Source organism: Scomber scombrus, chromosome 4 (genome assembly GCF_963691925.1).
Source record: "Scomber scombrus chromosome 4, fScoSco1.1, whole genome shotgun sequence".
Lineage (NCBI taxonomy): Eukaryota > Metazoa > Chordata > Actinopteri > Scombriformes > Scombridae > Scomber > Scomber scombrus.
The window spans coordinates 787,841-801,560 of NC_084973.1; the positions used below are offsets into that span (position 1 = coordinate 787,841).

General features: G+C 37.0%; 1 protein-coding gene across 1 annotated transcript; it reads left to right on the forward strand.

Moving 5' to 3' along the window:
• The first annotated feature begins 1,445 nt into the window (after window positions 1-1,445).
• si:dkey-3h3.3 (uncharacterized protein LOC100144568 homolog) lies at window positions 1,446-9,295 on the forward strand. Its single transcript, XM_062417954.1, has 4 exons — window positions 1,446-1,495; window positions 4,369-5,373; window positions 8,065-8,282; window positions 8,513-9,295. The coding sequence occupies exons 1-4, from the start codon at window positions 1,490-1,492 to the stop codon at window positions 8,580-8,582; spliced, it is 1,299 nt and encodes a 432-aa protein (XP_062273938.1). The 5' UTR covers window positions 1,446-1,489; the 3' UTR covers window positions 8,583-9,295.
• Window positions 9,296-13,720: the final 4,425 nt, after the last annotated feature.

Sequence of the window (13,720 nt, forward strand, 5' to 3'; positions counted from 1 at the left end):
AGTATTTATGTTACAGTTATGTGATTGGCTACTTGAAATTCAAAGTTTTAAAATGAGAAGCTTATATCAAGCCTTTAAAACATGAGTTTCTTTCCTTAAAAAGGAAAACAAAACCTTAAAAGTACCAGTAGGCAGGCGGTAGGTTATAAGGTTGAACACCACTGTGATTAGTTGTTTTGGTTTTGGTCTCTGGCCTGTAGCCAGACAACTCAGATCCTTTACTAAACTAAAAGTGCAGCAATGTAAAAAAAAAAGAAGAAAAAAAGATTGAGCTTAATCTAGTTAACGTATTACAATAAAAGTATTATGAGCTTGATGTAGTATGGAGTATTACAGTAAAAGTACTGCAGTATTATGAGCGATGTAGTATGCAGTATTACAGTAAAAGTACTGCAGTATTATGAGCGATGTAGTATGCAGTATTACAGTAAAAGTACTGCAGTATTATGAGTGATGTAGTATGCAGTATTTCAGTAAAAGTACTGCTGTATTATGAGTGATGTAGTATGCAGTATTACAGTAAAAGTACTGCAGTATTATGAGTGATGTAGTATGCAGTATTACAGTAAAAGTACTGCAGTATTATGAGTGATGTAGTATGCAGTATTACAGTAAAAGTACTGCAGTATTATAGTGATGTAGTATGCAGTATTACAGTAAAAGTAGTGGTTTGGTCCTCTGACTGATATATTATTATATATGACACCATTAGATTATTAATAGTGAAGCATCAGTGTTAGAGCAGCATGTAAACAGTAGTTTACACTACTATATATACAGTTAGCTAGAAAAAAACTAAGTTCTGATACACAAATGTGTTTTCAGTTATTGGACTTTTTCTCTAATCTTTGACTTTTGCTGAAATATTGGATCATTTGAACATTTATTGAAATGAAAGCATGTGAGAAGTTTAGAGGGAAAAATCACTATTTGGTGGAGCTGTTAACAACTCATAGACATCTGAAATGTGAGCCGACTACACACTGCTGTTTGTAAGATGTCAAAGTACAAAAAGGTTGGAAACCCATGGTTTCATCTTTAACAATGTGTTGTTTTTTAAAAGCTTGTTATATTATCCATTGTGTCAAATCTTCATCTGAAAAGTAACTAAAGTTAGAAATACTCGAGTCAAGTACAAACACCTCAAAATTGTACTTAAGTACAATGTACTTGAGTAAATGAACTTTTCACCACTATTGAATGTCAGGGCAGTATGTAACAGAGGAAAGGGGTTTCACCACACGTTTTCAAAATCAAATGAGTGTAACCACCATTGTGAAATAAATGCACTTAATTACTTTTCTCCATTGTGCAGATATCACAGGTTACGACTGATGTCTTTACTAGTGCTTTATATGTTGCTATTTCCTTGGTTACTCAAGGGGGTTGCTGAAGGACACGTGGTTAACACTGAAAGTGAAACTTAAAAACAGACGAGTCTTCCCTGAGACAGAAGAACTATTGTGGAGTCGTAGACGGGGTCTGCAGTATGGAGGTGGGTTTCACAGGCTATTCAAAATACTTTCATCAAATTAAAGGTGACTATGTAGGAATGAACTCGGTGTAGGAAATGCTTTAGCGGTTTATAGTTGATCTCCTATGTTGTTGTTGTGTTCCTGAAAAAAGAGCAAACAGCTGGGTTTTTCGTACTTCGGTGTTTGATTTAGTCACAACAGCAAACTACTACCAACGACATGTTGGATTTTCGACGGGAAGAAATGCGATATTTGGGCGTTTTTCCTTGAAGCACATTCACATTCACACAATGTAAATGCATAGAGATACTGCCTGGTTCATAGTACAGTCGTCGGTTGTGCGGAAACCATAAATGTGCTTTGACACAGCTGTTGTTGATTTTCAATAAGTGATACATTAATACAAGAAGCTGAACACTTCTAATCTGCAGCGTCTTGTTGGAATTGTCCGGTCCGCCAAGTGGCAGTACGTCTGTAGCCTGTAGATGGCGTTGTTCAGTCATTTACAAACTTACTGGACAACAGAAAAGTCCTGTTGCTATTTCTGCCTATTTGCTGAGGTCTTACCTGCTCAGAGTTAATACGTCTAAAGAAACGAATACTCCAATATTACAGGGGACATCACAGGGTATCATAATACTGAGTTTTATTCATTTTTGTTGTAGCATTTTGGCAACAATATAGCATGCGTTTGACTTTACCTTTGTAACTTCCCATTACTTATCATGTCATTTTCCAGAACTTAGTGTAACCTCCTCATATGAATCCATACATATAAAATACTTACCAGTTCCTACTGGTATTTTGTAGGTACAATGGAGGAAAACAAGACACTGAGGAACAAAAGAGTAACAATTGGAGATTTAAAGTGTAACTTCCCAGAATTTATAATGTAGCCTAACTTCTCGTATGAATCAGTACATATGTGCATGTGTAATACAATCAAATTTTTTTCCCTTGTTTTTACTGCTCATGGAAGTTAAAACATGAATTTGTGTGTGGCAGGCAAGTTTCACCCACATTCCATGGAATGTGTGTGAAAAAAAAAAAGCAACATCACCTGTCTTTTTGTTGTTGTTGTTGTTGTTGTTGTTGTTGTTGTATGACGTAATGCTAGAAAAAACAGAGCCAGTGTACACACAGTTTTTTGTTGTTATAAATTTTGTGCAACTGAAATTTAAACGTACATAGTTCCTGATATTGTGACTCAGCTAGTTTATTTTCCTTTCATTTAAGTTCACATTCCAGTTCTTTGATCTTGTTTAGGCTCTCTCTTTTCCTCTGAGCAGAATGTGCTATCAGTTTGCTTTGGAGGTCTCAGACTGTCGTAATTTCCTATTTATTAAAGGGCTTGCAATTACAAGGAAGTCAATTATAGAATGTGATTTGTGACAATGAGAGAAAAATGTGTATTCCCTCTCATATATCTACAAGAGCCATACTCTGTTTCCCTATCTTTAGTCATCAATGGGCCCTTAAGCCTTCTCTTTTCCAGAATTGGATCAACTTGATTAAAGTTCCCTGCCAGTATTATTTGCCTGTCCATGTCCCCTAAAACCTTACTTACCTCATGAAAGAAGTGTGGGTCTTCTTTATTAGGTGCATAAATGTTCCATAATACCACCTGTAGGCCTTCTATTAATGCTTAGACACATCATCTGTCCCACTGTATTTAAGCTCCACCCAACTCATTTTAAATCTCGCCACCCAACCTTCAATTACGTGGGTTCAAGATTCAAGAACTTTATTTGCCATTTGTGCTTACACACATAGGAATTTTTGTGCGGTTTGTTCAGAGTCAAGACAAACATTTAAAAAGACACACAAGAAGGACACATTCATAAAACACATACACATACTAAAAAAGTGCATAAAAACCCTGTGTACGGGAAAAATTAGGAAGACAATATAAATAAATATAATAAATTAAATATGGTATGATATAATGTGAGGTAGTTCATCTTGTTTTGGCCGAGAGTCTTACTGTGGCAGGGAAGAAGCTGTTAAAGAAACGTGTGTGTATGAATACTTGTTAGTTTTCAAGTATGATTATACAGTCTAATACATTTCTTGGTTATAATTGTTCATATGTCCATCAATATCCATATCTATTACACTAAGTGTTTAGATATATCTGATCATAATGTCTATGCCTTGCTAATTTACCATTCGTTACAACCATGCACCCACTCAGAATATGAACCTATAACCTGAAAAAACGAACAAATCTCCAATACAGAAAAAAGAAAAGAACTAAAACAAAACAAAACTCAAACCACACAATGTGTGACAGTCCTCCATCTGTCATGTATAGCTTTAGAATGGAATACAAAAACAAAAACCTTATCTGGTCCATGGGTTGCAGCTCTTCCCGCTTGTAATCCTCTCTCAGTGGCAGCTTTACTATGACTGTCTCCACTCCATGTGTGTCTCTCTACATAGAATTGTATCAATTGTTAGAAACGTGTTCAGTGTGGCTATAAGTGCAACATTTCAAAATTTGGTTGCAATCGAATTTAGCATTGAACAGTTATGGCCAGTTAAGTGCATCAGGCCATGCCTTCAGAATGATGGTACGCAATACAGACAAACTGTAAGTGATATGCTCAAACAAACTCATCATTTTGTGTTATTTTGACAAAATATCATCACACCTCATTTCAGAATTGGAAAAAGTCATATCATTACATACATTATCAGATGGACAAAAAACTCCGTCCTAAAAGTACTAAGCTACTTTTATGACAGTTATCGGGGATAGAAGCTCTAACTATGTGGTGAAACCTTTTTAATGGAAATTCAGAAAAGCAAGCAAGACCTGTGTAACATTTAGATAAAGGTACTGTGTGTGTGTGTGTATGTAAGAGCTAACAGCTTTCATGTCCTGTTGCAGTTTTTTCAAGACATGACTGTCAGCATTGATGGCGCTGTTTGCAAAGATCCTGGAAGATTAATGAAGATTCTTGAACCTTACAGTCCTGAGAAAAATGGTTCCTTCTACAACGTGAGAGGAACATATGAGGAAATGAAAAATCTTGAAGTCACACTGTCAGCATTGAGGCCATTTTCCAATTCTGCCACACATGAACCAGCCAATCAGCTGGGTGAACAGGCTCCAATGCCTGTTAAACCAGTGGATGTATCCTGGATTGCTATGTCCTACATTGAGCAGCAATGCGCAAAAGAGCTTAGCAAAATTCTAGGGAACAATTTTTACATTGAAAAACAGCCTGACATGAAAACAGTGAAAAACAACCCCACTAGCACAGTACATTTGATTGTCAGACAACACCATGACTCCACATACCATGTTCCTGCTGACTGTGTCAGACAACGATTCATCACTTTTTACCAGAGGACTGTCTCTGACCTGGAGGTCACATCTCTCTCTGTGGGTTCACATGACCACAAAGAGCTGCAGAAGAGATTTCCACAGCTCCTTTTTGAACCCAGCCACAAGAAATATGAAGTAACAGTGACCGGCCCTTTTGTGCACATTGCTAGATTAAAAGAGTTTATTTTACAAAATACACTAAGCTCGAGGAAGACTCAATTGCACAGAGGTCCAGCTGTCTCTCCAAAGAGTTGTAACTCAGGCACCTTACCCACACATAGCAAAGATCCTGAAGATGAATCATGTCCAATCTGTATGGAACCAATTGTCACAACAGAGAAAAAGACTCTGCGGTGCAAGCACTCATTCTGCACACAATGCCTGAAAACAGCTTTTGAGTATAAGCCAGTCTGCCCGACATGTGGAGAGATATACAGCCCTTTGAGAGGGACACAACCAGATGGAGGCAGAATGGATGTCACCCAGAAGTCTTCATCTTTGCCTGGATATGAGAGATATGGAACAATAATCATCCATTATACTATTCCAAGTGGCATCCAAAAGGTAAGACTACAGATAAAACACTGTACACTTTGAGCACCAGATTTCACCTTTGACCTTAGAAACTGCAGTTTGACAAAATAACTCAAGGTCTATACCAAGCTCTTTCAGGCTTTCAACTACATCTCACATTCTTCATCACTTAATGAAGTTGTCTCAGTTGTCTTCACTACAGCACTCTGGTCATTTGATGACAGGTGACCATCAGGGATCAACAGAGCGTACCAGAAGAATCATTGTGGCATGCCTTTTACATGGCCTTCAAGAGACAAGCACTTGCCACAAACTATTCAGCATCATAAGATGTCTGCTGGTACACCTTAAAGAAAGACTTTGTACATATATGCATGTTCATAACAAAAGACTGCAGAAAGGTAAAGTAATAGCAGAGTCAGAAATTAAAAGAGAGATTGTTACACAGAGTAGTGCATCTTTGTCCGAATGTGACTCAAATGAACACAAAGAAGCCCTCATAGTTCTACAAAAGTTTGTTAAAACCACTAAACCTTTTGTTCACTTCACATATTTTAACCAATCTGTGTGTCTGCCTGCCTGAAAAAAGTAGGCTCCTTAGTACAGTTACAATAAGCAAATCACATGTTCAAAATAAGGTTGGGAGTAGAGAAGTCTGGTCTTTGTATGCTGCATGTATACACAGATTTACAGTGACCTGGTAACTACAGTGCATGTTGTGCACTGAGTAGATCAAGAAGGACATTCACATCCAGCATCACAGAGCACCTTTTTACAGGTTACCATGTACAACCACCTATTATCACATGAAAGAGGAAGTGTGACGAACTTTTTGGCCATGTGATGACAACTGAGTCAACTCAAACGTGATACTGGAGTGTCCTGTCCAATTATTCTAGGCTAATTATTAAACTGTTTCCATTATAAATAGCTATAATATCGCTAAATCAAATCTGGACAATCATCATTTAAAACACATTATTTCAAAAAGGAAACCACTCTCAGTATAGCACAACTACTGCTCTCATGTGTGTCTAAAATAGCAGCTTTTCAACAAGGAAAACCAAACTTAAAATCACCAAATGCTCAGAATGTATTATTATTATTATTATTATTATTATTATAAACTATATCTATCTAATATTTATTGATGGCTAAAAGTGCTGGCTAAAATGAGCTAAAAACAGAGACATGCAACAGGTAATATAGCATTAGTTTTAAAGGATAGGTTCACAATTTTTCATGTGAACTCAAAGACGTTTTTTCTCGCTGTAACCATTCCTAGTGGTCATACTGCAGATTCAAAGATCTCTTTCAAATTGCTTTCAATGTACATAGTCATTTTGAGCAAAAATGCATTTAAAAAGTTTAACTGTAGCTTCAGCAATATGATTTAGTCATATCAAGTCGATACCACATTGTAACATAATGAGGGACTTTGGTAACACTGAAGCTATCTACTTGATCTGACTCATTTGGACAGCTGAAGCATCATATCACTGTATTCCCTAAGGACCATAGGCCATGGATGAAAGTCCTCTATCCTCTACAGTCTGTAGAGGGTTATGTGCAACCAGTGTTGAGGAGACTTAAACTACATGTAGTTGAACTACATAGCTTAACTACAATTAGCTGTAACTTGCTGGTAGTTAAACTACTTTCATATGTTGTACTGCGTCAAGTATTTCAACTACTGTTTGGGTCATTTTTTGTAGTTTAACTCAATTTACAAACTACAATTTTGGCCAATAACATGAAATATTTGTTATTAAAAAAAGACCTATATAATATAAATGTTATTTTACCATTATTGTGTTCCAGAACTCTCTTTGAAAAAATGCATGAATCATGTCATGACAAGCCAACGTTGTTCAAGACACACCGATCTAGAATATGTCTGCCTCTTTGTATTATTTATTAAATTTTTTGTTGACTGATTTACATTTCTGATTTACATGTGGGTATTGGGGTAGGCTTTTCATTTTCTCTTTATATTACCCAACATGTCTATGGATTACCCAACATGTCTATAGAATACCCAACATGTCTATAGATTACCCAACATGTCTTTATATTACCCAACATGTCTATAGATTACCCAACATGTCTATGGATTACCCAACATGTCTATAGAATACCCAACATATCTATAGATTACCCAACATGTCTATATATTACCCAACATGTCTATGGATTACCCAACATGTCTATAGAATACCCAACATATCTATAGATTACCCAACATGTCTATATATTACCCAACATGTCTATAGATTACCCAACATGTCTATAGATTACCCATCATGTCTTTATATTACCCAACATGTCTATAGATTACCCAACATGTCTATAGATTACATGTCTATGGTGAACCTACAGTATGTTGACCAGCTTTTTTTCTTTAAAAAAATAAAACTGAGTTGAGAGGCATATTTCTGCTGGCATGTGAATTTTTTGTAGGCTATTATATTTAGTTTCATATACACCACATGTTGATTTATTTAACGCTGAGTTAAATGAGTATAATGAGTATAAGTAGTTAAAGCTTCTTTTTTTAGCTGTAGTATAAAATACATTTCTCCAGGGGTAGAAATGTAGTTTGTTCAAACTACTGCCGGGGTGAACTACATGTAGTTTTACAAGCTATGCTTGCAAAGTAGCTTCCCCAACACTTTGTGCAACACATCCACATAATGAAACAACATTAACATCTATCTGCAGATGGAGCATCCCAACCCTGGTCAGCCATATGAAGGGGCATCTCGTACAGCCTACCTGCCAGACTCCTCAGAGGGCGGGAGGGTCCTGAAACTACTGAGACAAGCCTTTGATCAGAGACTCATCTTCACTGTTGGTCACTCCACCACTAGTGGCAGGAACAATGTTGTCACATGGAATGATATTCACCACAAAACTGGGACACATGGAGGACCAACTCAGTAAGGATTATTTATTTGATAAAATGACATCATTTCTAAATCAAGGCCTTTATGATAATGCTTCTATTCAAGTCACAGACTGCCACAAATGTATTTCCCTCACTAACAATAAATTAGAAAATACAAGGCCCACATTTCCATGCACACTAAAAGTATACCTGTATGGATTTTAATCCTGTCTATGAAACTGTCCACACGAAGTTACTGAATTTCTGTCATTGTTTTTGCAGCTATGGATACCCGGATCCTGATTATCTTAACCGAGTTCAAGATGAGCTGAAAGCCAAGGGAATCAAATGAGTCACATTAAGGCTTGAACTTTGCTACGGTGACATTTTAAATAACACAATTATCTCAAAAAGTATGTTTGTATGTATACAAACACCATCACACTTTCAAAAGTGCACACACAATTAAATGTAAGGCATTATGCTATAATGGACTACAAACAGGAGGGATAATGTCCTTTTAATGTAATTTGATGTACTATAATAAGTCCACCATACAAAGATCCTTATTGATAATGTTCTTTATTGTTCCTTAATGGGTATTCTGCTAGGGTTTTTGTTTGTTAAATTGTGTTATTATTTATGTTCAGATAATGTGTCAGTAATTAAACTAGATATAAAATAATATAAAATATATCTTATACAATAAATTCTTTGGTCTGTTGAAGCTTTACTAAACTTCCTGACTATCCTGGACTATCTTATTTGTATAGAGAATTTCACAAATAGCTTGTGTTTCCAGTGTTAAAGTATTTGTATTTGGTCTAAGCACAGAAGCACTGGTAAAATGAGATGTTGTTTGGTGTGAAGGATTTAAGTATTACTAAACCTTCTGGTTGAAGCAGCTACCAACAGGCCACAACACAGACTGAATGCTTTGATGGCAAAAAAAAGAAAGGATCTTCTTCTCTTGTCACCACTGTGCATTTAGCTTGGTGTTGGTTTCAGTAAGGACGTACTCACACTAGGCAATCGTACCGTGCCCAAGCACGTTTGCCCCCTAAAGTCCGGATTATTTGGCTAGTGTGAGTGGAAGTGTACCGTGCTTGAGTACGGTACACTTCCCTGGTACGGTACGGTTGGAAGAGGTGTGCTTAGGCACGGTACACTTGGTCACACATGCGCACTAGGGATTCATATTTTTCCCGAAAATAAGACATTTTAAATGCCGGGAAAAGAAGCTAATTTTCCAGGGAATCCCGGGAAATCGACGTTTTTTAAAAGGCAACACTAGCTGAGCCCTGGTCATTTCAAGCAACACTAAATGCAACGTGGAGGCATTATGCATATATGGGTTCCCAATCCAACCATTATTTGTGTATTATTGTATCATTATTAAGACAAAAGAACTCAATTTATGTCCATCGACATTATAATGAAAAGGCTATAGGCTTAATATTAGTTTGCATCCAGCGTGCTGCGTTGACTTCATTACATCTGCTGCACCGCTGCTACCACAATTATGAAATGGTAAGTTTATTATCTGTGACTGTGACCTTCATAAAAGTAATATTTTACAAATCTGCATTATATAAACTAACGAAATTCGTTAAAGTCATTCGGTGACTTCTAAGTCATTAAACTAAGTCTTACTTTTACTGGAGTAAAGAGTTGAATCAGTACGTCTGCTTTTACACTAGTATCTAGTACTGTATACTACACAGGCATGACTCAGAATAACAAGCTTGCACTTTTTAATCAGTGCGTTGTGTTAACTGATCGGCTGTGTTGTGTTTTACCGGCACACAGCACGCTAACACACACCTGTGCATGTTTTATGAGAGTAAACTGTCTATATGTTTTTGTGTAACGTGTCGGAGGCAACCGTGCTTGAGTACACTTGGGTTTGAGGTAATGTGAGTGCTGGCCAGCGGGGGACAGGGGAGGGGGGACATCCGTGCTTCAGCACGGTACGGAACAACTGGCCCTAGTGTGAGTTCGCCCTTAATGTAGGTTAACAAATAATACACACAGATAGAAACCAAAATACCCCAGGGATTTGGGTAGATATTGAGTCTCGGTATCATCAACACTACACCACTCTAATCTAACTCTGTCTGCCTTTTGACCTCACACTATAACGATGGATGTAATAAGGTGTGACGTCACCTGTTGCTTTGAACTGGAACCATGTTGAAGACAACCAGCTCTTCCATTTGGAGTCAGAACTCCAAATAAGGATTTTTGGGTGTTTACTTTTAATCTTCAAACACCCCCGTTACGTCAGACAGTAGTCGTGTGACAATAGTTGGACTCAGTGCAAGGCAACAACAGTTCTTTGTGGGAGTATAATGCTCTTTTATATGATTTTCTGATAGCACTCCTAGAACCGGAGAATCACATCCTGGGAATTTGAGATGAACTATTTTAGGCTTTTTGGATGGTATGAATAAGCTAGTGAAATGTGTTTCAGTCAGTAAATATTGTTGAAAAATAATTACTCTCTTCACTTATTAAAATGTCCAAGAAACACGTACGGTCTTACAATTTTGACATTGTCAATTTGAAGTTATGGTGTCGAGTAGGGAGTGGAGTTCCTCCTGAACTCATCATGAATATGTTGTCTACATATAATTGGTACAATTGTAACTGTACTCTGATGTATATAAGGATAGACTTCCCTATTGAACACACTAAAACACAAAGTGCCCCACATAGACAGACTGCAGAGGGCACCATTGTAGCTCCCATAGCCAGCCACCCTTTAAATGTGTTAATATCTGATCTCTTCATGATTGATTAAGGTGCTGTGAAGAACAAGATTAGACTGAGACCAGATGAGACTCTATACCTTCATTTTCACGTGTCTGCGTGTCAATTTACTTGGCTCATGAGGTTAAATCTTTTGAATGTGTTAAACATTTTGCTTCATTCTTTATAATTGATTTGTCTGACAAAGTTTATATTAATAAACATTTAAATATTTATGTACTATTGTTTATATGAGAAAATCCACAAATTGACTATCTTCAGAATGAAAACAAATGTGTTCAATATGTCAAAGTCAATTATAAAGTCAAAATACAAATAGCATAAACATTGGTTTGACAATTCAATCTTAAGTAGCTTTGGCTGCAAATACAGCCTTGCATTTGTGTTGATGGGCCTCAAGCTTTCTACACCTGGGCACTACGTATTTTCTCCATTTTTTTGCAAAACACCCTGACGCTGCCAGGTACCAGCAGTCATTTAATCACTTGTTCCTATTATCCAAATAAAGGTAAAATGTGCTTTGTGTTTACTACTGAAAAAAAAGAAAGCTATTTACATATGTCATGCTATCCTCATGGCTTCACTAACACTAGGGATGACAAAATGTTTTTAGGGCCCAAGCACCTAGCGGTGCAAAGGCTGAAGGAAATATCATCATTATCATTATTACCATTATTAGGGTCCGCGGACCTAGAAGTGTTAAGGCCCTATTGAAACTTAAGGAATTCTTCTTCTTCTTCTTCAAATGTTGCACGTCATATTTTATGGGTCGCAGACATGGGTGTGGCAATATCTTTCAGAGGCGCCCACTATAAAGTTTCAAATTGAAAACCCCCACCTTTTAAATTTGACGTACATTAATGAACTTTGGTAGGCGTATATTATGTCAAGACGCACAAAAAAGCGTCAAAGAGCAATACCCTAAATCAAACAGTAAGTTTGCTATTTTTGCAGATTTTACCATTTATGGTATTGTACTTTAATGAAGTCCTCTGAGAGATTTAACTTAACCAACTTCAAATTAGGTCTGTATCAGCTAAAGACCTTTGTAATGTAAAGTTGTTATGATGATGCAGCAAACTCTGAAGTTTTGCCATGAGACAAAAAAACATACATCCTCCAGTTCGTCTCAAATGTTTTATGCTCCTGACCACATCTCGATGTCAATATTGAGTCAATGATATAGTGCCACCTACTGGCAATAGGAAGTCACATGTGCTGTACTTTAATGACCTGTGCCTGGCAGGATTAACATATCCACCTCAAATAAGTAAGAAAAGCCTTAATGATGCCATATTGTGAAGCTTGTGAGTTTTCATGAAACAAGCCACGTTATCAGATCTTTCCTAAATGTCACATATTCTGGAGATATGTACAGGGCAACACTGAATCATAGTCATAGTGCTACCTTCTAGGCCACATTGGTAAATGGACTGTACTTATATAGCGCCTTTCTAGTCTTTTCGACCACTCAAAGCACTTTACACTACAACTCATTCAGATATTTGGGGTTAAGTGGACAAGGACACATCGACATGTGTCCCGGAGGAGCCGGGAATCGAACCGCCAATCTTCAATCCAAATTGAAGGACGACCACTCTACCTCCTGAGCCACAGCCACCCCATTGACATTACTACTTGCAACTTAACTACACCAACCTAAAATGTGGTTAGCTACATTGTAAGACCTTGATGAACTAAATAGTGAAGTCATGAAAGCATTGTTTGCCATGAAACAGGAATCTATTTTTGAGGGCCAGGAATATTCGCAAACTCACGCAACTTGGCACATGCATCAAATTTCTTTTATAGATCATCTAAAGATCTTTGTGATAAAAAGTTATCAAAACCTTGAGTTTCATTGAAGACCACTACTGTAGCCATACAGCCAATTTTGAAGTTTCACCATGAAACAGGGCATTGCAACTAGGGCTAAACGACTTTGATAATTTAATTGAGATATGATTTACTATATGATAAAATGTACATAATGATTCTCATTGAAGAACGTTTTAAAATGATATATTGAGATGACTGTGATTTTTGTTGGGATCTGTACCAACTAAATATGTTTCCTTAAAATCGGTAGAATATGATGTGTAAGCCTGGACATCTCTGCAGCATGACAATACTTATAAACGTAAATACTGTCAATAATACATTTCACCTCTGACAAATATTGTGCCTACTTGGCACCTGGGCCATATTGCTATCTTGATAAATTATTCAGCCTTATTTGCAACTTCAATGTAGATTGTTCAATCTGTACTACATTGCTGATGCTTGATAAGAGTCCCGGCCTGAACACATCTGCATGACAATATTGAGTCATTGTTAGAGCGCCACCTACTGGCAACAGGAAATCAGGCTTATATTATAGACATGAAATTGACATGGTTTGTTCTACACATAATATACAGCAACACAAAGTATTATAAGTGGGTGTTCTCTAGGGCTACATACTGGACACAGGAAGTGACATTTCTTGCAAACATCTGGTAAGAAATGAAGACATCTACATGCCTGCAATAAAAGCCCTTCAGCTGCACCACACCCAGATGTGCACAAAGGTGCGGGAGTTCGATCATCGCTGCTTGCAGTTTTTAGTTTTCCTTTGTAATTATGAATTTGGGGCTTAATTTTGTTAATATTCACACAGACTGTTAAATCTATACAGATCAACTGCTGGATGCTCTACATATAAGCGTAGCCTATGTT